We start from the raw sequence: 27962 nt of genomic DNA, 5'->3' as shown, positions 1-27962 counted from the left end.
TAAAGAACATGACTACACACCAGGGGAAAGGGCAGGGCTGAAGACCTCCTTTCCACTCAAACATCGAGGTCATAACATAGGTGCCCCACACACTGATACAAGGAGGGGAGATGAGGAAGGAGCATATATACACACAAGATGTGGGATGCAAGGTGGCACCTCTATGTGCTCTCCCACCTCAGAAAACTGTGCAGCTTCCCCAGCCACAATGAAGAGGTATGAAGGAACCCCCTGTGTGTTCACATCTGTGGGAGGGAGAGGTGTGTCTACAACTGGAGTCAAAGTGTGTGTGTGTGGGAGGTGGGCGTGGGGCATGCACAGCTGGAGGGACATCCCCAAGGGCTAAAGAAAGAAGAGGGAACTTCTGTGCATAGCACAGGGAGAAGAAAAGCTCTCTCACACAGAAACTGGGGCTGATTGGACAGCCAAGGTGCAACCACATTCAGACACAGAGGAAAGGCAAGGAAGGCAAAGCGGCACTCAATAGCCAGAACACCTTGTACTCTCAGGTACTGGTAGCAGAACAAGGAGCAATGCTCAAACTCTACCAAACCTTCTGGGACTCCAGTCCTGCTCAGACATCTTGAGTCACCTTCAAAATCATCTTCACACCAAACTGTGTTCTCCATTAAACCAGGCTCAGCATGTGTTTCTCTGCTCTTTTACTATATTCTTAGCATCATTCTGTCCAAACTGAGCCCGGCAGGTCTTTCAGTATTACAATGGTACCCCCTTCTCCTTTCTGTCTCCACAGATACTTTCCGTCTGCTCTTCTCCTTTGGTACTACCTAGGGTATTTCTCTGCTACTTACTGCTCATTGGGAGGTACTACAGAGCTCAAAGAATACTGTAGGACAGCACACCCCAGCCAAAAACCACGATGGCATGGGCCTAGCTGCGTAACCCTGGACTCTTGCACAGAGCCATAGCCCACCTCTGGAGCAGGCCTTAAACTCAGCACAGGCCATGAAGTTTTACCTCCCCATTCCATACACTTATGGAGCCTTCGGTTTTCACCTGGAATAAGCAGGCCTTGTCTCTGCTACCCTTACACCAGAGCTCAAGCACACCTACAGACTGGCATATCTTTCAGAAGTGTCTGTGTTCAACTTCTACCCAGAGACACATTCCTAATCACACCATACAGCCTAGAATCATGCAGGCCCTGCACAGGCTCAAACCAGCAAACCTTCTGCCTCATCTGATCTTTAATTCCAAACTGGCTTCAAACACTGCTGTGTTCATCATTTGGCTCACCGATATGCCACTTCACAGAGGCACAGCACTGGGTTTACCATTACCTGGTTCAAAACCTTGTGATTCCTCTCACCATCTTTTAGGACAATTTAGTTTCTCCACAGGCTTTTGCTCAAGCTAGAGCTAAATGGAATGTACTAAGCATTGTATTTGTGTGCTGGTAGACTACCAACAATCCAGAGGAATCCTTGTACCCAGTCACAACAGGGAGTTTTGACTGGAGAAATAGAAATTCACACCAGCTGAGAAACTGCTCCAAAACATTAGGGTTTATTTTTAACATATCCTACAAGTTGCAGCAGACAAACAGAGGCTATATGGATACTGCAGGGAAGCTTCTAAGGCAGACAGTCTCATTTGCAGTTCATATAAATTTCCAGTGAGTTACAGAAACAAGAAAAGGGGCAGCAAACATTAAGAGACAAGCAAAAGGTTCAATATGAGAGGAGAGCTAACCAACCCATACATACAGAAAACAATGACCCTCCTATATTAAAGGCAGAAGCAACACTGACACACTCTACAGATCAGAGCTTAAATAGAGTACAATCTAAATTTAAAACGGGGTTGGTCTATTAACATGGCATGATGTATTGTAGAAATCCCAGACAGCACACTATTACTCACTGCTATAACAACAGGGGGAAGGAAAGCTAGCTCGACATCTGAAAACGGTGGGGAGTGAGGTCTGTGTTAAGATCAGAGCATGAAAGTACTACTGCAAGTCAAGACAAGTTGGATAATGCAAACATGAGGCACCAGCAGTAAGTGCTAAAACATCAAAACTTTAAGTCAAAGCACACACAAGGAAATTACTAAAACCAGATCGGTCTCCTAATCCCCTCTGTAAAAGCTGCATTAGAGCCACCCATGCCACATTCCCAAGGTGATCAGTGGAGTAAGCAAAACTTGCTGTTCTTGTTGTAATGTGATTGCAACTTAGCAAAGCAAGGAAGGTAACACATTAGTTTAACTGCAGACAGAGCTTTCTCTTTCATAGCACAGTTACATCTCTAAGTATATTTAGGCACTGTAGACACGTCCCAGGGAATGAAAAAAAAATGTTAAAGGCAGACAGAGAGCTTACAGTGAAGTACTTCACTGATCCCTTTAAGGATTTCCAAACATCTGAGCAGCAAAACATTCTCCCAAAGTAGTTTGGACAGCACCTTCCTCTCAAGCCCAGGGATGAATGTTTGTTAAAAGTTCTTTTTCTGTATTTGTCTGAAATTCAGGTGTTCATCTCAAAAAATCAGATTCTCTACAATGACACCTAAGGAAGACCCCTGCTTTAGCAAACAATAAACATAAGTCAGCAAGTGATAGAAGACAACCTCAAGAATCACTGTCCACGCAGCACAGCAGCAGTACTAAGAATGGAAAGCTTAAATCATTCTGAGCACTTATAGAAAATACAACATACATACAGAAAATGCTGTAAGAAGTAAAGTCATTCTAGGCAGGGACCCATTCACAGATCTGGGCAGTTAGTATGGATATATTTTTACAGCAGCTTTTTGCACTTCTATCTTCTACATGTGGTCTCCCCCATGTTAAAATATCACGCTTGCTGCAACTCATTTTTATAGAGAGTGTAGTCATTTAAAGACTTAAGATGGGAAAAAAATGTTGAACTCCAAGTGGATCAGTGAGAGGCAGCCTGAGCTAGTGATTTGAGATCCTATTTCTACTTCTGCTTTAGTAGATTTGCACAATACTGAGCAAATCTTTTCATCTTTGTCAACCCATCTTCTCTCTTGCCCTTTGCCAGCTTGTCTATTTAAATTGTAAGCTAAGAGGCAGGGATTTTCTGCTTAGGCATTGCTACAGTGCTAAACACACTGGACCCTTGATCTCAGTTGGAGTTTCTATGCATTACAACAATGCAGTGAAAAAAGAGAATGCATGAAAGGTGGGCAGATTGTGTTACTGGATGTCAGCACTTAAAAAGATCTGAAGCATTACCCAAGCATCCTGCATAAAACAGTTCAGCACAGAACTGTGCTGCCCAGGTGAACTCGGGTTCTCCTCACTTAGCTTCACCGTAACACTCTTTCGACAATATGGCTTTAAGATCATACGAAGCCCAGGTGCAGAAACAGGGGCATTAACTCCTGTTGGTCACTGCATGGGTGTTACTTGACCTCGCAGATTTTCCAAGGATTCTCTGTGGGTTCACGCTGCTACAGGACCTTTTCTGAGGCACGCTGTCAGAAGCTGCTTTCTCAGCTGCCAGGCCAGCGTACAGACCACCCTGCCTTCCCCACACACCCTTCACTGGGCAAAGGGTAGAGAACACTAGCACCCACCAGGCATAAAATGTACACTTACCACAATATTCCTTACAAACAGCAGAACACATGGCATTTGGTACCTCACTGCAGTTAATACAAGATGAAGGGCAGGTTTTACAACATTAACCTTATCTCACAAAAAAATCTGGATTTTTAGTATTCCAGCCATGCTATTCAGCTTTTACTGAGAAAGGAAACAGTGTGTATGTTGCAAAGAGACAAGGTGAAAATCAACACATTTTGCAGAGCATTGCAAGTCAATGCTGTTAAAGTCTCCTGCATCCCACAGCATTCTCCACAAGCTACAATTTACATAGTGTTTTACTGGGCCTGCAAAACATTATTGATAGGATTTTGTATCTCCTAATCACAAGCCAAAGTGCTAAAAAAAAAGAGGAAAAGAAGAAAAAATCCAACAAAGAGCTTTGAGAAAGACTTATTTTAAAATACTTACAATTACATATTTAACTAAAAATAGCACTTGGTGCATTAACAAATTCTGATTATAGAGATGGATCTGACAGGCCCTGCCAGAACTGGAAGCACACACATCCTCACATATTAGTAGGAAGGCAAATTCTCCTTCGGGCAAAAAAGGAAACATGACTATCTGAAGAGTTGCCCAGAGACAAACAAAACAAAAAACCAAAAAAACCACCCCAAACCAAAATCAAAAGACTGTCTAACACTGACTGCAGGGAGCCCAGACCCTCACAAGGTCAGAGAACAGACATCCACAGCATAAAAGTGTCCTTAATCTTCACCCAGGTGTCTCCCCAGCCCATTCCTTAACCCCTCACCTTGCAGTGGATGGCAAATCCAGATTACTGGCCAAAAGGGGAACAAGAAAGCAAGGAAATTTAATAGGAAACTATGTAAAAAAATTTTTAAACAGGAGCTGCATGAAGTTGCTTATAAATTTAGAATCTTAAAAAAATACCTGGGACCCACAGTGGTGGCCACAAGGTGGTATGTTACATGGCTCTGCAACTTGTCACCCAGTATCTTCTAGCCTCACTTTCTGGATTTGGAAGCAGAAAAACATGTTCCTTGGGGCTAAAACCTGCCCCTTCCTTGTTGCTACTCCATCTGCCTGGATCCAAATTCTGCCTGGAGAAAGCAAGTGCAGCACTACCAAAGGTTTGGTAAGCAGGGACAATTTAAGATTCAAGGCAGTTCAAATCATTCATTATTTAAGATAATGGAAAAGTTCTCAAGTGCCAAGCTGATGAAATATCTACCAATTAGCAGAATTAGTACTTGAAATAGAAACAGCAGTGTAAAATGAAAACCAGGAATGCTTCAAATAGACTTTGGTAAGGAATCTGCCAGAGGAGAGGGTCATACATATGGCAGTTTATCAAAATAACCCCACTGTGGGGACACATATTTGGAATTAAAAAGATTCCTTCCTCTCCTCCTGATTTAAGCTCTCTCCCTCCCCTCCAAAATGGTCTGATGCATATAAAATGCATGTATCCCCACTGCTTTACTGTGTTAGGCTTTCTTCAGCAAAGCCACTTCCAGTAGAAACAAAAAATGTGTTTTTTTTCTTGCCTATCAGCTCAACACAACTCACACTAGATGCTCCTATCACCACATATGGCTAATATATCATTCCTCTCTCATTCATGCTAAATCACCATTCTGCACCTTCCATCAGATAACTGACAAGACATTTTCATGTGGTTCTTGGGAATACAACACAAGGAGGACGTATAGGTCTCACTCAAGCTTACCTAATACTATGCAGTAGAAATTCCTACTCTATTTATAATGGAGTGTATAATAATGCAGGTTTTTAACATAGACAGTTCTGAATACCAGCCAAAAGGATGGGAAAGTTACCTTGAACAGAACATAAATTAAGACAAACTAGCAATTTTTTTTTTCTCAGTGGGCTTGAAGCCATTTATTTTTACACTTGTGTAATCAGTTTGTAGAAGAAATACTCTTTCTATTATCACCTACTGCAGGGATATCTATGGCAACACTCTCATGGAGCACAGTCACCCTGGATCAGATTAAAGCCAGTGAAGCAATTGAAATATATTTTCTCTCAAATCTCCACAAGGATTTATTTTCTATGGTTTTAAGAAATAAGACACACATATACACACAAAAAAGGTCTCCCAAACCCCATCAACCAAACAAACCAGGAGTCTCGATACATGAAGGAGGGAACATGAGAAACAGCCTAACTTGGCATCTGGTCAGTGCCAGACTACAGTCAAAGATATAGCATGTGACACCTGCTCTAAACCTGCATCTGATGCAAAATTATTTATATGGGAAGTGGGAGTGAAAAGGCTGCCACAAAGCTGGAAATCTGTTCAGCATTCAAGTCACGATACCTGCGCTGTGCACTGTTGCAACGGGCAAAATATCAGCTTGCTCCAAATAACGTGAGACCAGGTTCTCTTAACTGAACCAGCCACAGGCACGTGTTTGTCACAGCTGTAGAGGGTGAGAAAATCAGTGGGGCTAAAATGACAAGTTTCCTCCATAAGGAGCAATGCATGAGAAGCAGGCTGGTCCCAATGCTGAGGCGACCAACCTGCACAGAGACCTCTGCACAGCAGTCAAGGGTGGCATTACTTTTCTAATAACCAAAAGGAAGCGGTAAAAGGCTACACTTCCACAGGATGACCATGGGAAGCAGCACCACAGATGTAAACAGCAGGGCAAGGAAGGAGATAAGCATCTGGCTGCAGAAATCCTACAGAAGTGTTAAGGATGTACTGCAAACACATGCAGACTACTACCTGCTCTCTGTCTTGTCCAAACCTAGCATCGTGGGTGGAGCAACTTGTACTTTTAAGTCTGTATTACTGAGCGAGAGTGTTACTCAAAACACCAGCTTTAAAAATAAATATATAATTCTTTCCAAGTTTTAAAGCTTATAGAAATGAGGACTCAAAAGCCACACCTGAGGATGGATGTCATGTGAGGAAAATCAGAAGCTTAAACAATGTTTCTGAGGGCCCCTCAGGCCTTCTTGAAAGCATGCGATGCTCCTTGTGGACACCACTTGCTTTACTACTACAGACCATGACTGCACTAACATTTAGGAGTATGTAAGTTGCAAGCAGACTCTTGACTACAGGTCTCCAGTGACACACAAGTAGAGAAGAGGTTCCCATAGGGGAACCCCATTCACCACATACAGAGAATGCTATGCTCTACCATCTACCTTTCATTAAATCACAAGGATCCGACTATTATCCTGGTTTTGGCTAGAATAGAGTTAATTTTCTTCCTAGTATTGGGTATAGTGCTGGGTTTTGGATGAGAATAATGTTGACATAACACTAATATTTTGTTTGTAGCCAAGCAATGTTCAAACCAAGTCAAGGACTTTTCATTCAGCTTCTCCTGCTGCCCCACCAGCGAGGAGGCTGGGGATGCAGAAGAAGCTGGGAGGGGACACGGCCAGGACAGCTGACCCCAACTGGCCAAAGGCATATTCCATACCATATGATGTCATGTTTCGTATGTAACTTGGCCAGGGGTTTATGCTGCAGCTCAGGGACTATCCAGGCATTGGTGGCCCGGGGGTGGTGAGCAACTGTGCTGTGCATCACTTGTTTTGGATATTATCATCATCTGCCTTTTCTGACCTATTAAACTGTCTTTATCTTAACCCACAAGTTTTACTGCCCTACACCAATTCTCTCAAGAGGGGGGAGTGAGTAAACAGCTGTGTGGTTGTTTTAGCCACCTGCCAGCTTAAACTGTAACATATATCTAGGCATATAGCTATATATATATGGAACAACATATACCATGAAGAGTTGAAGAACACTTCAAATCAACTAGAAAAGCAAATCTAGCATTACTCTTTTCAGAGAGGAAGACACAACATTCTCAATGAACCAAACAGCACAAGGTTTCTATGGAGCTGGAAGTCTCAAACATACAGGTCCCCTTGTAACTTCATGGCCAGGAAACTCTACCTCAAAAGCTGTGTGTACATCATCTGTCCATTTCTGGAAGATTTTGACCCAAGCTCTAGGGTTTCCTGAGAGCCTAAGTACTCCCTGAGAAATAAAGAGCCCTGAGATGAACGCTGTTTTTTTCTAGGTAGATGATAAAATCTATCTAGGTGTGTTATCTGCTGCTTTTCCAGTTGCTTCTCCCCTGTCACATTGGAATTTAGAAGCACGTGTCTGCTGGTTCTTGCTTCACAACATTTGGGATCTTCCATTCTTATTCCACTGGGATTTTAATGCAATGTTTTCCACATCAACAGATGCAGCAACTCAAACACAGCTGCCGTATCAGCATACAAGTATTTGATTCATGTCTGTACAAGAGGCAGGTATGTGCAAAAACACAAAAGCTCACTCTTGCAGGCATATTTCAAAGAGAAGTATCCTAGGCCAAGAACACCAGTTCCACATAGTATTTTAGTCAAATGACACCAAAGGCTTGGGTGTCATCAGGGCAGAACGCAGCAGAACTGCAAGAATGCAGGTTTTACTAGAACAGCCCCCGAAATACAAACAACTCATCTGAAAACACCTCTTTTTCCAGCAGCCTGCTTGTATTGTGAGCCCTCTGGAAACAGAGCCTCATTAAAATGGAAAAGAGCTAAGAGAGCAGGAGAGAACAAGCGTGCTGGTCCTGCAGTATGCATGTCGACGCCCCAGCATGGGGATAATGAAGTCTGTCCATGGTGCAAAACCAGGAGATGAACTATTCCACCTAATGGTCGTGGAGAAAGGTTTGGGCTTCAAGTGGACACACAAGCAGATATGAGAAAGTAGGGTTTGGAAGACACCCATCCTTTGGACAGTTAAGGGCAGACAGTGGTCTAGCCCATAACTGTCTCTACTCCAGTACCAGATGGCAAAGGGCTACTGCCTGCAACAGCATACAGCCTTGGGAATGGCTTGCTTGACCTCCAGAGCTAAAGGATGACCGTGCACACAAGGAGTGAAACTGGAGAAAAAATAATTCCCTTCAGAAGGGAACGGGAGAGTGCCTGGCTCTCAGGGACATGGACCAAACTCTAACACAAGATCCAGTTCCCATTCCGTACAAACATGAACACTGGAAGGCTCCTCCTTTCCCACCCCCTCTTCCCAACTCAACCTTCAACAATCTACGTTGGGAGACAAAGCAAGTCCTTGGTCTTTCTGATCCACAACACTGACCCACTGTCTGTACTTCTGAGAAAGGGGAAAAAAAGTCTTGCTGGTACAATCGTGCACTTAGCTAGTTGTGGGATGCATAAGGTGCATGTAGGGAACAGTAAGAACCCACCTGGGGCTCCATAATGATACACTGAATGTAACAATCCCAGCCCTAAGACAGGCGTGCAGTTTTACCCTGGAAGGGGATGGGCACCAGAGAAAGCAGCTGCCATCTGTTCAGGTGGAGGGAGAGACAGTGAAATAGGAAAGCAAGAACTTACCTTCACTCCATCTGACTTCTTGTTCAGCAGGCTTTTGGCAGCTGTGGAGAGAAGCAGAAGTAGGTCAGATTTTTGGTTTCAAGACTGTTTTCTCTCTATCTCCACTTCTTCCAAATCCTTATGAGATTTCATAAGGCCAGCCATTCTCATAATTCCTCTCTATCAGCAAGAAATCTGGAAAACAGGTTGAGTCACTCATCAAAACCATCCTGACAGCAGAGGGTCACCCATCCTATCTATTGTTCACCTAATATGGCAAAAATGCTCCTACTTCCACCATCTCAGGAAGACCAGGTGTGAAACGAGGCTTTAGAGCTCCTCAATTTCAGTTCTCCACTTGCACACTGTGACTGCATCCAGAAGTGCCAGGGGTTTCAGGGGGAAAAGCTGGAGAAATCTGCCAGATCTCTGCAACAGGACAAAGGCTTTACCCTCAAGTGCAGCCATTCACATAATGGGTTTATGCTTATAAAGGGGGCACTGATAATGTCCTCACCCTGAATGACTGCCACTAGCAATGAAAGCACAAGCATGATAAGCACACGCAGGAAACCCACAACAAATGCCTGGCAGAAGGCAGACTTGGGACTGAAGAAGGAGCTATTCCATCAATTGCAGGAAAGCGACACATTGATGACAATCAACAGTAAGAGCCCATCTACAATCCTACCAGATATAAAACAGCTTGCCTACTCATGAAGAACTCCATGATCTTAAAGGTCTTTTCCAACCTAGTGATTCTGCATTCAGTTGTTTCAGCCTCTGTAAAGAGCGTGCTAGAGACCTACAGGACCAATACACAGGTAACACCTCAGCAGCTGCTGAGACACATACAGATCTGGGTACCTGACCTGGATTTTAGTTCCAGCAAAGATGAGGTCTAGAGAAGAGGCAACCCCTAAGACAACACTCTCATGACTTTTGAAATACCTCACTCCCAAAGACATGCTGACCAAGTTGTGCACAGTGCCCAGTCTCTCTCTAGAAGGAGCAACTATAGGGAAAGACATTTTTGCAATATCCAAGCAACTTGTAGGTAGTTAGGGTCTGGCGTTCGGAAGATGTCGTGCTGTACGGAAATCTAGGACCTTTTAGGACACTGCTAGAACCCTGCTAGGACCTTCTCAGGAATTTCTTAGGTAGCCAATAGTGTTAAGCCTATGATGTAAGCAGGAGGAAGTGATGTCATGAATGTAAGCTATATAAGGCTGTTGCAACGACCATTAAACGCCATTTTGCTGTCCACCACATTGGTGTCTGCATGCTGATGGCCCGAGTGGCCAGAGTGTGGCTGCCGTGCCGTTACTGAACCAGGTCGCCACGCCGTGAACGGCGACAGCAACTGTTTATATCACAAACCTTTTCCACCCTGCCTTCCCCTCCACATGACCTACAGGCATGGATTAATGGTACAACATCAGCCGAGCTGCTGCAAATGACTACAGCATCTTCTCAAAATAAAGAGGCGGCACCCCACATGAGTTTATTAAAATCTCTGAATTGGTCTTCTTAATTCTACTTCCTACTGCAAATATAAATCTAGATAAAGATTTTATCTTCATTCCTGCTCTCAGAAAACATTTAAGAATGCAGAGGTTGTCCAAATGTGCACACAAGTAAAGGTAGACAAAATGACACGAACAACTCCTCTGCCTTCAACAGCTTCCTTTCTGAGTGCACTCCTACTAAAGCCTTGCAAGGCTTAATCTAACATAAATTCTTGCCACTTTCAAGACGCAATGAAGACCAGCTTGATTTCACATGCAAGTGAGAAGAACATGGTGATCATAGGGTCAAAGGGGTCCAGCATTTATACGACACATACATCAAGGCATCTCACACAACAACTGTTGAAAACAAGGAACTGTTACGGCCTTATAACACTTCAGAAGGAGTGAGAGATTCTGCAACTTAAGAAATATCACAAATGGGACATCCTTGGGAGTGGGGGGGGGAAAAAAATCAGAGAAAGGAAACCACACCACCATATGTCCTGGGAATGACCCAGACACAAGCTGGGAAGCACCATTTTTCACTCTTCACAGTTCCTGCAGTTTCCCCAGAACCTCCTGTTTGTCTTTGGGGACAGAAGCAGGTAAAATCACATTCTATGGTGTTAAAGCAAATGGAGCTGAGAGTGCCTCTGCGTGGTGCAGCACTCTGTAACGCTGAGCCAGTGGTCCCCAGCGCAGCCTGCCCACCCAGCCCCCTCCCTGCCTGTACCTCTGCATGGCACACGTTGCTCTACCGCAGGCACTGCGTAAGGAAACCTGGTCCGTGGTGTATTTAGCTCATGCACCATACTGGGATTTGTAAGGACAACTGGAGAGCCCATAACACACATACACATGCAAAGATGCTGCAGACACCTCAGACAAGTAGGGTGCATGCAGATTTACCCCCGGGTCAACCCATGTATGTTATGAGACAGAAATTAAAGGGGATGCAAGTGCAATTTCTGCAGCAAGCAACAGATGAGTCTTCCTTAACAAGTATGATTTTGGAAGAGAGGCAGCACCACCTACACAGCTTAGCAAAGAGACAACTGGAGGGGGGAAATCCAAGGACACACAAAGACAGATTCTTTATTGTTCAGCAAATGGCCTTGTACACATGCTTTGCAGTTTTCCAGGCGTAAGATACCAGTATTTATTTTCACCATCCTTTCCAATTCCTATAAAAGTTAAAGGGATTAAATTGCCTCTTCTCACTGGAGTTAAAAGTTCCTCTGTAATGAACCAATACAAAGGCACATGCTGCTAACCAGGTAACTTAAAAGCACAATTCTGTTCCTGGTTTAACAGGACACTCTCCAGTTAATCTCTGAAAGGAAACAAAAATGCTTCCCCTGCACAGACCCCATAATACCCCTCCTCTTCTCACATGTTGGAGTTTTGGCCTCCATAGGAAACAGCCCAGGCTCTGGACCACACTCTTGGCAGAAACACAAATCCCTAACACTGAGCTCATCAGCAATAAACACTAGACACTCTGGATGTACCAAAGCCAAGGGGGATGGTGGAAGAGGGAATTTCGAAGAGGGATTGAAATATCCACTCCAAACACAGCCATGGATGGTGCTCCCCCTGCAATCCCTCTTCCTCCTCTTCCAGCAAGAGCAGCCCTTTACCCAGCCTGCCCTGGGTTTGCCCTGTCCCCAAGCTGTCAAATCTCAGTTAGCTGTCTCACCCTAGTTAAGCTTCCATAGAGTATTCTTCAGGATGCAGGGATAACACTGAGGTTGCTTTTATTATGCCTAACTCATGACACTAGTCTGTCAGACAAGCCGAGTCAGATTACCGACAGCCACAAAGAGGCACCTCTGCTTCCCATTACAAACAATGCCCATGAATACAGAGTAACTTCTAGAACATCTATTTATTAAGGACAAGAGAGAACCAAGACTGACATTTAACTCTGCCACATTGGCTATTTAGGACCAAATCACTCTAGCAGTGGCCACTGCTACTGAACAGAGGGGAGTTGTCATCTTACTTTGCTTTCTGTCTTAGCATTCCCCTTTCTCTCAGATTCTCCATTGCAATAGCAATTACACAGCAACACTATGCACTGAGGCCAATACAAAGTCAAACCAATTTGCATGGGGAAAGTGCCTGGCAGAATTTACAACATGGACTCTTAATCTTGCTGAAAAGTTGATTAATTTTTTTTAAAATCCTCCTTTGCTATTAACTCCCTCCATCCTCTAAACTACACCACTGCTTCAGAAATGTACTGGAGCAACAGACAAGTAGCAACATTTAACATTTCTTTACAACAAAAAGCCTTTCATGAGGGCTTCTATTCCTCAGCAAAACTAGAGTGATCCTGTTCAAAAAACTGCTACAGGATAAACAAAGGGACATGAAAAGCAGTCAGTCACTTTGAAGCACTCTTCCTAAAACTAACAGCAGGAGAAAGGTAGAACCCAGTGGAAGGGGAGGTAAAGTAAGCCTTTATGTGATCTGAACCCTTAGGATCTCCAGGCATACTAGACATAATCTTTCCTACCCAGTTCATCTCAACAGGTACTGTGCATATACCTGCAATGCTCTGGCAAAATCTCAAGGATAGACAATGTCTGAAGTGCACACCCATCACCGGTAGTTTTCAGGGAAGATTAAAAGACTTCACTGAACTCTGAAACACACAACCCAGTGGTGTCCTCTTGGCGCAAGCCCCAGAGCTCCCAGTTCTCTCACTAGTGAATAACAGAATTTGTGGGAGCCAGGTGATTCTTTTTTTCCTTCTCTGCCAGAAAACCAAAACATTCTCCAGCAAGACTACATACAAAAAAACCCCAAACAGGAGCCAGCCTTCATAGTTTGTGACTTCAATTAATGTTTTCAAACACCTTCCTGCCAGTGCAGAACTTTCACCTGCTGAAAGGCACTCTCTTTGCAGGTATGCCTATGTACACACAAACAGGAACAGAAGCTTAAAGGGTTGAAACAGTCTAAACACCCATCCAAACACCTCCAAGCCTGAACGCTCCAGTCTGTCTCTAATTCAAGCATTGACCAAAACACGAAAGGACCTCTCTTGCAGTATTACAAAATCTCCATTTCCCAACAAGCCAAGAAAGGATGGGGTGAAAGACAAACACCACAAGTGCAGGCATTCACAGAGATCTCCTGAATTTTAGCAAGAGGAATAGAAAAGTAATGGGAATTTATTATAATAATTTAATCCACTTTTGATGATGCATTACACACTCAGGCCACAGCAATAAACATTTAGATGCAGCAATGAAATCCATGTGATTCTGGGAAGCTGCAAAAATGGAGTCTACTTACTGTAGTATACCACTTCAACAGGTCTACTCTGCAGTACTGCAACACCTTTTTCTGACCCCCCTGACTGTTTTTTAAGCAACTTAACAGACAACTTTGACACCATTTCCCATAGCATTCTCCTGGAGAAACTGGCTGTTCCTGGCTTGGATGGATGCAGTTTTTACCAAGTAAAAACTGGTTGGATGGCCAGGCCCAAAGGATTCTGGTGAAGGGAGTTAAATCCAGCCAGCAGTCAGACACACGTGACGTTCCTCAGGGCTCATTATTGGGGCCAATTCTTAATGATCTTTGCAGATGACACCAAGTTGGATGGGACTGTTGATCTGTTTGAGGGTAAGGAGGTTAAACAGAGGGATCTGGACAGGCTGGATCAATGGGTGTTTACATGACTCAGGTGATAAAAATTCTGATCCTAAAAGTGTATCTACATGCACAAGCAGAACACAGAGGAAACTTCAAATATTTTAACTCTGCTTTGGTTAAAAGAACCCAAATTCCAATCTGAGATAAAGTTATGCATCTATACACACACAAAAAACAGCAAAATTCAGTTTCACAAAGACTTCTGGAAGGCAGGTATTACAGATCAGCAAAATATTTTGGTAGCACTTCATTATTTGTATTATTTCCTCCTTCTTGCTCAAAAGGTCTCTGTACAGGTCACACCAAACACACACAAGCATATTCAGCCCTTCTTTACTTAGAAAGCACTCTGGTCCCTAGATCTGCTTGCAGTCTCTTCCAACCCCACCTAACGAGTTAAAAGCCCCAAACTTCACATCAGAGAGTTAATAAGGATGTGTAGAGACATGTAATGAGTTCCAGCTACTGTCACAAGCTGCCATAATAGCTACCTCACAAAACTGACTTGAGCAAGCAGTGACAATTCCCAAGAAAAAAGCTCAAAATCAGTTAAAGACAGAGGTTTCAGACATAAGGCTTAATTACCTGCCATGCTTGCCTTAGGATCTATTTTGAGCACAGGGTAGCACACAGAAGTTGTACTGAACCACCTGAGAGAAGTGAATTTCAGAGTATGATATCTTACTGAACAAGCCCTCCCCAAATTAACAGTTGCAATCCAGTCAGAAAACAGCACTAAGAATTTTACATAGTTCACTTCTAAGTCTGCCATAAAAAATAGCTTATGGAGAAAAGCCACTTCTCAGCACTTTGTGAAGACAGATTTTTCTAAGATGAAAATCTATTTTGTCTATCCTTTCCCTCAGTTTATAGCAGGCCTACTTACAGAGTTTTATATACATAATGAGTCCAGACACCCTTTAGCACTGCAGCTATTAGGCACCTCTGAAAACCTTGCCAGCTTTCTCCCAGTAATACATTTACACTTCCTCCTCAGAGAGTGATTTAGGAGTTTCTTGCACATGATCTAATCAACTGATTTACCTGACTGTACTTCTGTATGTGAATGCAGATCAGATCAGTGTTTGCTTGGATCTTGTGAGCACCAAAAGCCGCAAGTGAGCACCTAAATCACCCTACCTATTCCCTGGTGTGACTCTGAAGATCCCACAGGGAAGTTCTGATTGCAGTGCTCTCCCCCAACTGAGTGAATACTAACCAGTGTGGACAGAAGCTACAAACCCTTTACTATAACTAGGTCTCAATTTCCTGACTTACACAGAAAAGAGTGCAACTGTATCTGCTTTTAGCAAATACCCTACAGCTGACCTGAGATACAAACTTCTTAAAAGAACCCAAACCAGCCAATATTAAAGTGCTGAATGCAGCATAACTGAGAAGAGCAGCCATATCCCATTCCTTTATCTTTAGGAACTGACCTGGGGTAAAAGGCACCTAGCAAGCAAAAGATTGCTCACAAAAGAACAGAAACTCTTTTCTTTTTGTTAAAAAAATAAGATTTTTTTTGATGGGAAAAAAAAAAAGCAGGGAGAAAGTACTGATACAGACTCTTTAAGGATACAATTTATCACACGATAAAACCACACTGTCAGAAGAAGGAACTCCACATGATAAAATATGTGACAGAGGAGATAGTAATGACAACAGGATTAAATAAGTCTTCTCATATTTCCTGCAAATAGTACTATTGTGCCTAATTAATTGATATTGAGTCACATGAGCCTTTGTTTTCCTCTTGGTTCAAAACATCTGGGAAGAATACCCAGATAGGAAGAAGCTTCTCTCTTCATAAATCTAGTTCCCTGTCTGTTGGGAATAGGGCTTTTAGAAGCCCACAAAACCCCATCATCCAATTAGAGAAAAATAAAAAAAAAACCCCAACCTTAATGTCTTTCTAGACAGAAACAAGTACTACTACAGAACTTTTCAAATGCAGTTACATGATCTGTCACAACTGGGTAGAGTTCAGACTTTTCCTAAGTTCCCCCATGGACCGTCTACCTTTTAATTTCAGTTAGCACACACTTATTCTTCAATTCCAGCAGACTTATGTATTTCAACTGCAACAATTAAAAGCACTAATTAAAAAAATAGTAATTTTTAAAAAGTCAGACTCCTATTACACAGAGCCCTGCAAAGAAAAGAACAACAGCTGATCTCCCTACTCTCAAAACACATCAAAATATTAGGAATAGCCTTTATCTGCAAAGCCTATAAATGCTTTGCATCTAAATCCACAACATTTCCTCCTGGACAGCTTTTCAGAGCGTATCATCACCGGAGATCACGGCTTATATTCAAAGCAGAGCGCAGCGATACCCAGAACCCTGCACTCACTATGGGCCACCTAGGATTTGCTTTCCTTCAGCTGTTAACCGAAGCGGATCCAGCAGCTTCAGCCCTTGAGACTGAAAAGAATGAGCAGAGCAAGCCTTTTCCTCCTCAATACTAGCTCAGGGAATAAGTGGATGTATAGGTCACACACCATTAAGGAGAACCCTTCTCTCAGGCATTTAATGTACTCAAAATCTGGGCCACGGGAGATTTTCTTACCCAAGCACTTCTGCAGCTTCATTAGAAGTGACAACATTTGCAGACTAAAAATGAACCTAAAACTGCTGTTAAAAAAACCATAAACCCATGACTATTTCAGAATCATCAATTAAGTGAAATAAAAACTAGCTTTGTAGGTAGATCAAAACCCATTCACACCAGCAGAAAGTCCAAGAAAACATTGTTTCATGCAGTCCTGTGGAAGCCCTGCTGTTGTGCAACAGCTCCCAAAAAATTATTTCACAATCATTCTCAATAAACAATGTGTAATTTTCAAGTTCTGTACCAGCACAATTCTGGGACAGGTGAATGGAGACGATTACTCTGTCCTTTTAAGGCCAAACTATTAGAAATGCAGTAAAGAGAAAGTGCTGTGGCCACATGTAGTCCTGACATACTGGCACCAGTTCATCTGAAACAAGAACCAAGGAAAAACCATTCTGAAGTTTCTGAGGGCTGTCTCTTAACTGTAGCTAGATTTCACATCCCATACTTTTTTAGAAATCATACAGAAGGTTAAAAACTCTGCCTTGATTTCACAAAAGAACATATGCATGAATGTGCACTTTGAATGCTGGGATGATAATTTCACAGAGGTTTTCATTCCCACTGGAAGTTTACTGTATCATCACTCAAAATATAAGTATTGGTATCCACCATTAGCAAATGGCCAGATGAAATTAATACACTTCCACTTCATTCATCATCACTTACGATCCACACAGCAGACTTTCACTTGAAAGCAACTTTAGGCAGGTGCAATAAAAATATGACTCATGCATTCAACAGCTGTCCTTTTTAAAAGTCAAAAACCAAAAAAAGACAGAGGGCAAAGAAATCAAACAATCCCATAAACCAAAAGCACTTGCAAATAGAGGTTTTCCACCAAAATGGAAACGAGCTCACATAGGACTGCATCACCTAGATGTGCTGAGCCAAGACAATCATCTTCCAAAAAGCACTGATTTGCATGTTGAGATTTGCATTTTCAGTAAGTGCACTACGTAATGCAGTTGGGTGGGAGCCAGACTACTACAGTTATTAAGCTTAAAAGCATGAAAACCACTTCTGAGACTCCAAGAGGGGAAAATAAAAGCTAGATGCTTCAGACCCATTTTTGATGAGTCAAAGTTACACAATACCCCAAAAAGCTCCCATGCCTACTCTCACCAATATTATGACTTGCTCTGTGGCCCTGCCTTGGGTCTAAAGGAATCAGTGCTACCTAGTAAGAGTTCTGGTTTCAGACAGAAAAGCTAACAAATGCCAGCTAGAATTTCCCAAAAATAATCCGATCACAAAATACCATGAGAGGATTGCAGCTGACTATTTCTGGTTTGTACCAGACTACAGTGCCATGTGCTCCTCCCCAGACAGATCACTTCCTATTTCATGCTGGCTACCAGCCAAGACAAAGAGACCACCATTACACCACAACGAACTGTGAACATGTTTCCTCTCCTCCTACTCAACCCCAAAATGCTTAAAATATCCTCCAACTCACTCACGTATAACAAAACCAAGGTAGGGATGGGAAGTCTGAGACCTTACCTGAAAAATTCCGAGATACAAGCATCGTTGTGAGGATTGCACCCTGTGGGGAAGAGAAAGCAGGGATAACAGACAGTGTCATTTCAGAAAGGGTCTGAGCTGACCCCAAGGAGAACACAATGCATCTGGTGCCAAAGCAGAGGTATGCCAATGCTACCCTGAGAAAGCCTAGTGCATCCAGGATTCCTGCTTGTGGCTGTTGGACCTCATACAGGACTGCTCAGAGTCCTGCCTTTCTAGAGCACCAGCTAAAGGCCAGGCAGGATAGCCAAAGAAATCTAAAAGGACACTAGGAGTTACACTTAGACACAGTTGCTTCCTGGCTTGCAATAGCGGGTATCTGCTTCACACACAGGCCAGAGGCTACAAGCTACAACCAACGGACACACTATTCCTGGGAGGCAGAGAGCATCAGAACTAAAAGCCCCAGGATTTAAGAACCAGTTGCTCTATTTCAACTCTCTTGAAAAATGTAGAAGGGGTGATTCTCTAGCAGAAGAGGCATGAGAGACTTAACAGCTTTGGAGAAAGAAACTACCCAGCTTCCTAATGAGCTACTTTAGTGCCTTGTACTGGAGGACCCCACATAAGGTACTAACATTACTGAGCTAACCATAAAAATAAAACAAGGAAATTGTTGCAAAGAAGGCATTAACCTCAAATCCAGAGGATTAAAAATATACTTACCTTTAGCTTCCTTCTAGCATTGAACTTTCTCAAGCATTCCACAGTCTCCTGCCTGTGCATCATTGAAGCAACAGTGGATCGTTGCTGAAAAACAGGAACAGCAAAGGATAAGAACACAGCCTAGCCAAATTAGCCAGGGGAGTTTGCTCCACAGCCAAATTAGCCAGGGGAGTTTGCTCCACAACCATGACATGCAAGCTGACATGGCCAAGCCTCCCAACCATTACAACTTGTTCATAACTTAAGAACTTCCCAATACAGCCAGACAAGTCTAAATTGGCTATTACAGGACTGTGCTCTATCTCTGAGGTTCAGGTGAGAATCAATCCTGTCTGTCAGGCACACAAATGGATCAAGACAGTAAAACATAAATTCAAATGAACAAGCATAACTCATGGGGTACTGAGTTAGAGGCAGAGAGTGAGAGACAGGGTGCACTAGTTATGGCTCTAAGGAGAAACCCCGGGCAGTAAGTGAGCACGAGCCTTGACTAGCAGAGGCCTCAGTATCGTTGCATCAGTTTTGTAGAAACATATTTTCAGTGTGTATGAAGAAAAATCATATAGCTCTATTGTACCAATGCAAGACCCTGAGCATAACCTCCAGCCAATGATGCACACCTGTCACCCACAGTAGACTGGGATCTCATCAGCTGCAAAGAGAGAACTTCACAGAAGTGTTGCCAGTCATGGAGAGCACATGAGGAAACCCAAGACTGATGCTGCCAGGCGTTTGAGCATGAGGAAAGCAGCGTCTAATGTTAAAGTGGCTGTTGCTCTTGCACAGAGCCACAAACTTGAATTCCCTTTACAAGGAGAGTGGGTGAATTACTAACTTGACAGATCAGCATATACAAATCCTCTATTGACTTTCTCCTGCTTGGAAAAGCTTCAGCAGTTTTGCCTGCTGCAGTACACCTGCTGCAGTACACACGACAGTGTGGAGGGACCAAATGTCCTCTAACCTTGGTTGTCACTGTTCATCCAGCCTGCTTAGGAGAAACAGTGATGGTCAATTGTGCAGTGAGGCCTTACAAGCGTTCAGAACAAATATTTCAGAAGTTCAGTGATGGTAAGAAACTTGGTGTGTTTGGAAACAAGGAGCTCAACAGGAGGCAGTCTGGGTGAGAGCCTGAAATGGCTGTGAAGTGAAATCAAACTCCCCACAACTCTGAGAAGGAAAGCCTCTCTTGAACCATTCTATATTATGCTGCCAAAGAGAGCAAGCTATTGTAATTCATGCAGCTTTCGTTACAGGCACGGGGACAAAAGTTAAATATACAGGAACTGCTATTGATTACAAGCACGCAAGGAGGAAAAAAACCAGAGATACAAAGTCTCAGCTAGTGTGAAGTTTTGACTTCCAAGGAACTTGTATCACTTTACAACAGACACTACACTCCTGTTACACATACATTCACGTAAGTTTAAAGTGCTCATTTGTTGTTTTTGGGTGAAAGGAGAAAAAAACACTACAATTTCTCAAGAAAAAGTGAGCAAAGGAGCACACTAGACATCCTAGAAAGCAGAAATATGCAATGGTATTACAAGAACATCTGGTTAGACTTAGGTGGAACTATTTCATCCTGCAGAGATAAAAGTGCACCATTGCTGCACTCCTTTACACCCACTCCCAGCTGCATTCTGGGATTTCTGTGCCAACTTTGCAAGAGATGAAAAATACTTAATGTGTGAGGTCTGGCAAGGCAGAAACTACATACACACAACAGCAAGAGACTGTCTGATGCCAAACTCCATCTGATATTTTAGGATTTTATGGATTGGAAGAAGAGATGTGGGAAAAAACCCAGTATCTATGGACATTCACAAAACTTGTAGAAGAGTAAGTTGGTTTTCTGTTGTCTGGGCATTTTTCCCTACAGTGGCAATAAAAGCACCACAGCGTGCCAAAGCTGGCTTGCTAAAGGTCAGCCTCCAAAAAAAATATAAAAAAATCACAATTTGAAATATTTACAATATTCTGGGTTTCTCTGCTGCTAAGTCTTCCTGACACATCAGCTCAGGGTAAACCAGAAATCCCCCTGTAACGGAAAGCACTTACGCAGACCCATGGGTGTTTGAGCGCCTGGTCAGCTGTGATGCGCTTTGCTGGGTTTATCGTCAGCATCTGGTTGATCAGATTCTTTGCTTCGGGAGTCACGGTGTCCCACTCAGGTGATGGGAACTGAAAGAGGAAGAGGGAACAGACAATGAATAGTAAATACTTTCTACTAGCAGAAGAGCTTCTCCCTCCTAGACAGCTGACTTCCAGCTTTTGCCCTTTTGATACCAGGGCTAACGTATTTGCAAACCCCACCAATTTCTGTGAAAACCCACACTGAATGGAAATCATACAGACTCCAGCAAACAAAAGGTACCAGACAGCAGGACAACCCGTACCAGACACAGGCAGGAAGATTAACAGTTTAAAAGCCTTTTAGGAATCATTCAGACCTTCAAATTTGTTTCACATTTAACAGTCAAAGAGTAAAGTTGGAGATGTTTTAATTGAGTTCTGACAGGAAAAACACAAGCAGTATATTTTTTACCCCAACTCATTTTCTCTCCAGCATGCATATGCTGTTAGAGCTTTTTAGCAAAAAGCACACAGGCTTGACTACATCATGAAAGTGAAAACCACTAGCAGGGAGCATCCCACTCTCCCCACCACAAAGCATAGTACCCTTGAACTTAGGTATAGCAACCCACCATCAAGTTGTTAACAAGCACCTGCCAAACCAGAAATCATTACTCGGGGAGCAAGAGGGATGTAATAGGGAAAGAAAATACAGAAGCAGGGAAACAAAGAAAAGAATCTCAAGTATTTCAGCTGCTGATCATCCATGAGGAGTAACTGCTCTCTCCTACAATTCCAGTAACAATAAAGATCAGATATTTACACCATTCTCCAGATGCCTGCATGTGGTATATAGGTGACAGCACACTGAGATTATATGTGGTATGTCTCACTCCTATGAATCTACTGCACCAATACAAGTAAACTTGAGAACACAAAGATAAATGTGCTGCTGGAATAATGCCCCCATCTTTAAGAGGGGAGGAAAGACTGATCTATCCTGAGAACATTTGCTTGCAGTACTACGCTATTCAGGAGAAGTTTATCCCATCTCTCTTCTGCTGTCTGTGCTTTGCTATGTAGGGTCATAAAAAACATATCCATCACATTTGATTTGCATATAATGTTATTTCTGCATTCTTAGGCATCAACAAGGCATTAGACAATTTGTTCTTCAAATGTTGCAAGAGACCACTCAAAAATTATGATACCAAGTTTCAACCAGGACACTTTTCCCCCACCCAAACTCCAAAGTATTCATGGTAATGCCTTGCAAAACACCTGCCCCACAGCACGAAGTCCAATTCCCAGTTGCCACTTCCTCTGTGGTCAAAAGAGAACAGACCAGTCCAGTACATACTGACTGCTCGATGCTGAGGTAAGGACACCAGACAAGTAAAACTTTGGCTGTTTTCTACCAATTGAAACAGGGGAGGAATCTGCTGAACTTGCTCATTACAGGTAAGAATTCAAGCCCAACAGGCAGATGGGAGACATCCAGCATTTCACTCCTCATGACTTACACATTTGACACCTGAAGTGCTTTGAAAAATCCCAAATAATATATTTGGTGCAAAAACCACTTCAAATAAGATCAAGCAACACAGAAACAAAAGGGGCAGGAAGGCAAGAGAAGAATGTAAGTCCATTTAAAGCTATCAAGTACAAAGACATCACTTTCACTCAGGAAGCCACTGAGCCAGGACACAGGTTAGGCAGACCTTCGTGCTCACCAGTACAGCCACTCTGATGGTCTCAGGCACAGAAGCTGGGAAGCAAATGGGGTCCAGCAGAAACCTTACTTTTTTTTTGTTAAAAAAATACGAACTGCAAGACAGCGCACAAAATGAACTCCCCAACTTCCTCTTGATATCCATGCCCACAGGCTTTGAGCTAGGATTTCCAGGAGTTCCTTCTTCCCTCCCAAGCCTCTCCTTACATGGAATGACTCATGTTAAACATTTGAGCTGTGGTACCAAACCACATTTCACACCACCTTTGCTTCCCCAGTACTAACCTCTTTGTTATTCCTCTCCTTCAAGCACTTCTCACACCTCAGTTTTGCCACACTCTGAGCTGCTCCATGAACTGCTTGGCTTTTTACCAGCAACTTCACCACACTCATCCCCACACAAAGCCACCCTTCCACAGGCCACTGACATTCAACATTCTCACTGGGCTCCACGCTTTCCACAGCTGGAAGAAGTTCCAGTATGGCACAGAAGAGACCTGAAGCCATGACTTAAACTCTTACTCTAGAGACTACTTCCCCATACTTTTAATTAGGCCTTGATAAAGGCAGGCTCCTTCATTCTATCTTCCCTCTGCTCCCCAAAAGAGCACTGGCTCCGTCTCCAGCACTCTGATAAATGCACTAGAAGACACCATTTCCGACATCGGCATTCCCAGCTCTGCATTTCCCTAATGGCCAGCATCTGCATCTGGCACCTGCGATGCTTTCCACATATCCTTTCAGGAGTCCCAAACAGGACTGCATCCCAGGCAGTGAAGACAACGAGGTGTACGATCACGCCAAACGTCACTCTGCACAGTAGCTTGGGGCCTGCTGCTGGACACCCAGTAAGACAGTGCCATGTTCTGGATGGCTTCTACACCCATGCAGGTACTCAGCAAGAAAGTGCCCTTACGTCATAGGCTCCGGCTTTGATCTGCTGATAGAGTTTGTGCTGATCTTCATCCCAAAAGGGAGGGTACCCCACTAGTAATATGTACAGAATCACTCCTGGGAGGGAGAGACACAGATACACTATGGTTAGGCTAATATGCCAATTATTCCCTCAGCCCCTCTTCCTTCCCTCTTGACAGTCCCCAAGGCAATGATTGCTCTATATCTCCATTTACCATCGTATTTAGCCTTCCGAGGTAGAAAAAGACAGTACAAACCTCTCCCCTGCTGAGCCTCACCCTAGAACTTAATGTTCAGCTCTTAACTCCAGATGCCAGGAGCTAGAACAAGGCACATGATGTCCTTCTAGCCTCCTCTGGCTATCATGGCTGGTGAGCCACAACTCCTTGCTGGTCTCAGAATAAAAAGAAACCACAACCCCTGGGGTTGCTGAGCAGCAAGGGACATTTTAAGGAGGACTATGTTCTTCAATGCTTACCGTGCATGGTCTTGGGACAAAACTGACACTGATACAGCTAACACTCCTGGCCTAGTCCAGATCAGGCAACACTGATATCTAAACTTATTGGTCCCAGATACCTTGACCCTTAATTTTTTCCTTTTAAAAAAATCAAGTCTCTGCAATATTTCATCTTCTACATAGTTACTGTAATAGGAAATTGCTATAGTTATCTAAACATTTGATTCTGCAAAGGATAAGACACATGCTATCTCTTGAGTCTCAAACATCTGATAGATGGCCTGAAGAAAGGATCAGGAGCCAGAATCAAATGAGTTCAGGCTCCAATACTAATTCTGTCTACACAAGGTGCTTTTCCTCAAGTGTGACTTCATCTCAGCACCCAATAAGAAGGAGCACGGCACACCCTCCCAGCAATAAGTTATAAAGAATTGCTCTTCTACATTAAATGGTGTTCAAGTGTAAAATGTTCTGACAGGATCTTACCACATGCCCATATATCCACTGGTTTTCCATAAGGATCTTTTCTTAAGACTTCAGGGGAGAGGTAGCCTGGAGTGCCAGCAAACCCTGCCAGGAAATGGATGACATGAAGTACTTACACAGTACTCAAGGAAAAGAGGTCTTTCCTTAACACAAAATCTAATAGTGGTAACCAACAAATCCCAAAAACATTTCCCACCCTTGATTTCGCATTTGCTAGAGCCGCCTCTTGGTAAATGAACAAGAAGGGAGGCAGGGGAGTAAATCAGATGGGATCAAGAGTCTACGTATTGCAGGGAAAACAGAAAAGAAGGAGGGACTGTGTCAACCAGCTGGGCACAAACACGTAGGCTGGGCCTTTCATCATTGTTACATATAATGGCTTGGAGTCTGAAAACATAAGACACAGATGGGACACATTTGATTGCCAAATGGTGTAGGCAGACCAGAATAAGCAGCCATCTCTCCAGAAGTGGCACTCCAGAGTTTCAGAGCTGATGTTTAGCCTGAGAAGGTCTCATTTTTAATTATGTTTTAGCTAAACAAAGATAAGGGCAGATCCAAATGTGCTTGAGGAAAGCCAGGTCAAATGCATTTCTGTAAAATGACCAAACAAAATTCCAGATGTCTACGCTGCTGAGTAGTAGGAAAGTTCAGATCAGGGTCTAAACTTAGCAGCTGCATTTATCTCTGCCACCAGCATCTACTGTAAACCGAGAAGAAAAATGGAAAGATACACAGCTATTTTTTCTGTCTCTATTTGTTGTCTTCTTTCCACTATTGCAACTAAGTTCATGCCCAAGGACCCAGGGGCTGAGATGGTTGGAAAGGAAGCAGCAATGCCAAATACACACAAGTGTGGTAGAAATGCTGGGAGAAAGTACTCAGGGAGGGTGCAACTCAACCAGCCACCAGGAAAGGGGGGATCAATAGCAGGAAAGCTCAAACACTCTTACCAAACCAGGCCTGCTGCTCTCCCTGGACTTCTATAGCCAGTCCAAAGTCAGCCAGTTTGACAGCAGCACCCTTACATTTACTTGCCAGTAGTAAATTCTCAGGCTGGGGAGAAGAAAGAAAACACGGGGTTAGAATGAAAGACTGACATGCTCATCAAAGCCTCCTACCTCAGTACTGACATAATTAAATGAAGTTTGCTGCCTGAATTTAGCGGGCATGTACTAAAGCTGCTCGGGTGAAGGCAGAGCAACAGCAACAATCGGCCATGACCTAGAATGGTAGAAAATCCCCAAGTTCAACACAAACCCTCTGTGGGAGCCAGAGCCTCTCCCAACACAGCCCGAACATTACATGCTGACACCAGAGGGCACTGGCAGTACAGTTCCTGCAGCACAGAACCCAAAATTTGTTTCTGTTATCCCCACAGAGAATAGTTGGGGGCTGGGGGAAGGCAAGCAGGGGGTGGTGATGGGGGGAGAAGGTACAGTAGATACAATCTGCAGTGATGTTTCTCCCCATGAACATTACACAGTCCCCAGGGCACTGGAAAAGTAAATATGATGCTAATAAGTGCTGCCAAATACAGCACCATAATGTGGGAACGCATCATCTGGATAGGGAGTAGCTTTCATCCCTTAGAAAAAAAAGCCTCTCAGCCTCAAACTGGCAAAAGCAGCACAGCAGTGAGTACTCTTGCAAGCTGTTTTTTCATGCTACATATTTACAGGAGCATAAAATACACTGTCTTGCTACTGCCACTACCACCTATATGACAAGCAGCCATATTACTTCCTCCATGCGCCAGGAAAAGTAGACAGACTTTTGCCCCTCAGATTTCTGTCTCACGTGAGTCTCACTTGCATCATAATTCTGTTGTGTTCCAGCAGAGGACTTGAACAGAAGGCTTAACACAACTCCAAAAACTGTGGAGTCAGCAACTTCCTCTGAGGCACCAGAACAGCTTTTTACATGTGACCCTTCAAAAGCCTTTAACGTGGTGGCTATTACAGCTCTGCAGGAAAACCAACTTGCAGACAGAATGAGATTTCTTTCCATACCCCCCCTTCTGATCATTTGTGCAATTCATATCAACTCGAGTTTTTAACCAAGATGGAAGCCTGCAAATCCAGAAACAGGAGCTTGCCTCAGTTTCACAAATCTGAAGGTCTTTTTTTGCAGTTTGTTCACCAGTTGCACCCCACAGCAACCTTCTATTATCCCTGTTCTGTGTGACAAGAACAAGATGCTCTGCTCATTCACCCGCCTTAAAGTACTGGGCATGTGCCTTGCTTCTGCTTTGAATGGAGAACAGCCTTCCCTTGCCATAAGCAGCAGGGAAGGAAGGGGAACTGGGTCTCAATACACTTGGATGCCACTGGCTTTTCACTGTATGGGAAGCGAAAAAGATTCCATTAATAAAGTTACACTGATGAAGATTCACCAGTGTCACCAAGTCCCTAAAACAGAAGGCCAATCAAGTCTTCTGAAAATTCCTCCCAATTCAGATCACACCTGGGCTTGTCTTAACTGAAAACCAGAGAAATTTAGGCCAGGCTTGTGCTAGTTAGGCACTATTTGATTCTAAAATACAGCTAGAAACACCCTAAGGCCAATGGTGCTTATCCATGAGCATGTTTGCCAACATATGGATTGTCTCAGGTTTCACATACTTTTTGGTAAGAATGTGAATGCATTCCCTAATTTCTTATGGTCCCTGTGGGCAGCTCAACATTTGAAGTTCTTTAAAAGCATGTCAGCCAAAAGACATGCTTACAAGAGGGAGGTGCAAAAGACAAAACTCCACTTGAAGCAAGCTCTGCAGTTATTACACACCAATCCTGAAGGCCGAGCTTTTGGCAAGGAGCTCAATATTAAATAAAGAGCACAGGATCTTTTATTGCCTAAAAAAATGGCTACTCCTCTAGCCTGGATAGTTTCACTGAATCACAGCAAGGAACAGAAGCAGCATTAACTACACCGTGGTGTGTCTAGCAACTGGTAAGTTCTAAACAAGTTTACAGCTTTCACAACAACAACAAAAAATACAACTTGAGAAGCAAACCAGATTATATCTGAACACAGGATGTGAAGGAAAACTTAAACCATCCTGTACTGGAAAAAAAATACTGTATTTCATAGTGCCCCTCATTTTGGACAATAGTGCCTCTTGGAGGCTGCTTTCTCAAGAGCAGGTGTCAGCTCTAATCCACAGCAGCCATTGTGCAGGTGGTCACTAGCATCTTTTCACAGTGCTCTGAATCAGAAAGCCAAAAGTGTTGTGTGGGAGTCTGCCAGAAACCCTAAGGGTTAACAGCTGCTAACTAGATGAAAACACCAGGTGAACACCACAACCAAGCTTGCAACATGCTTTTACCTTGCTCTCTGCAAATATTTTCAT

General features: G+C 43.3%; 1 protein-coding gene across 7 annotated transcripts in view; it reads right to left on the bottom strand.

Moving 5' to 3' along the window:
• CAMK2G (calcium/calmodulin dependent protein kinase II gamma) overlaps positions 1-27962 on the bottom strand; it is a 114934-nt gene that overhangs the window by 20288 nt on the left and 66684 nt on the right. For all 7 annotated transcript variants that reach the window (XM_084265490.1, XM_084265484.1, XM_084265487.1 and 4 more), the window contains exons 7-13: positions 25564-25666; positions 24611-24694; positions 23666-23760; positions 21003-21125; positions 18942-19025; positions 18255-18297; positions 8971-9011 (exon numbers count right to left, since the gene is read on the bottom strand). In XM_084265490.1, the coding sequence (XP_084121616.1) occupies positions 8971-9011; positions 18255-18297; positions 18942-19025; positions 21003-21125; positions 23666-23760; positions 24611-24694; positions 25564-25666 (573 nt within the window). The remainder of the gene's footprint in view (positions 1-8970; positions 9012-18254; positions 18298-18941; positions 19026-21002; positions 21126-23665; positions 23761-24610; positions 24695-25563; positions 25667-27962) is intronic.

Source organism: Gallinula chloropus, assembly GCF_964237585.1.
Source record: "Gallinula chloropus genome assembly, chromosome: 5".
NCBI classification, from domain to species: Eukaryota; Metazoa; Chordata; class Aves; order Gruiformes; family Rallidae; genus Gallinula; species Gallinula chloropus.
This window is presented reverse-complemented; position numbering and strand designations above follow the sequence as displayed.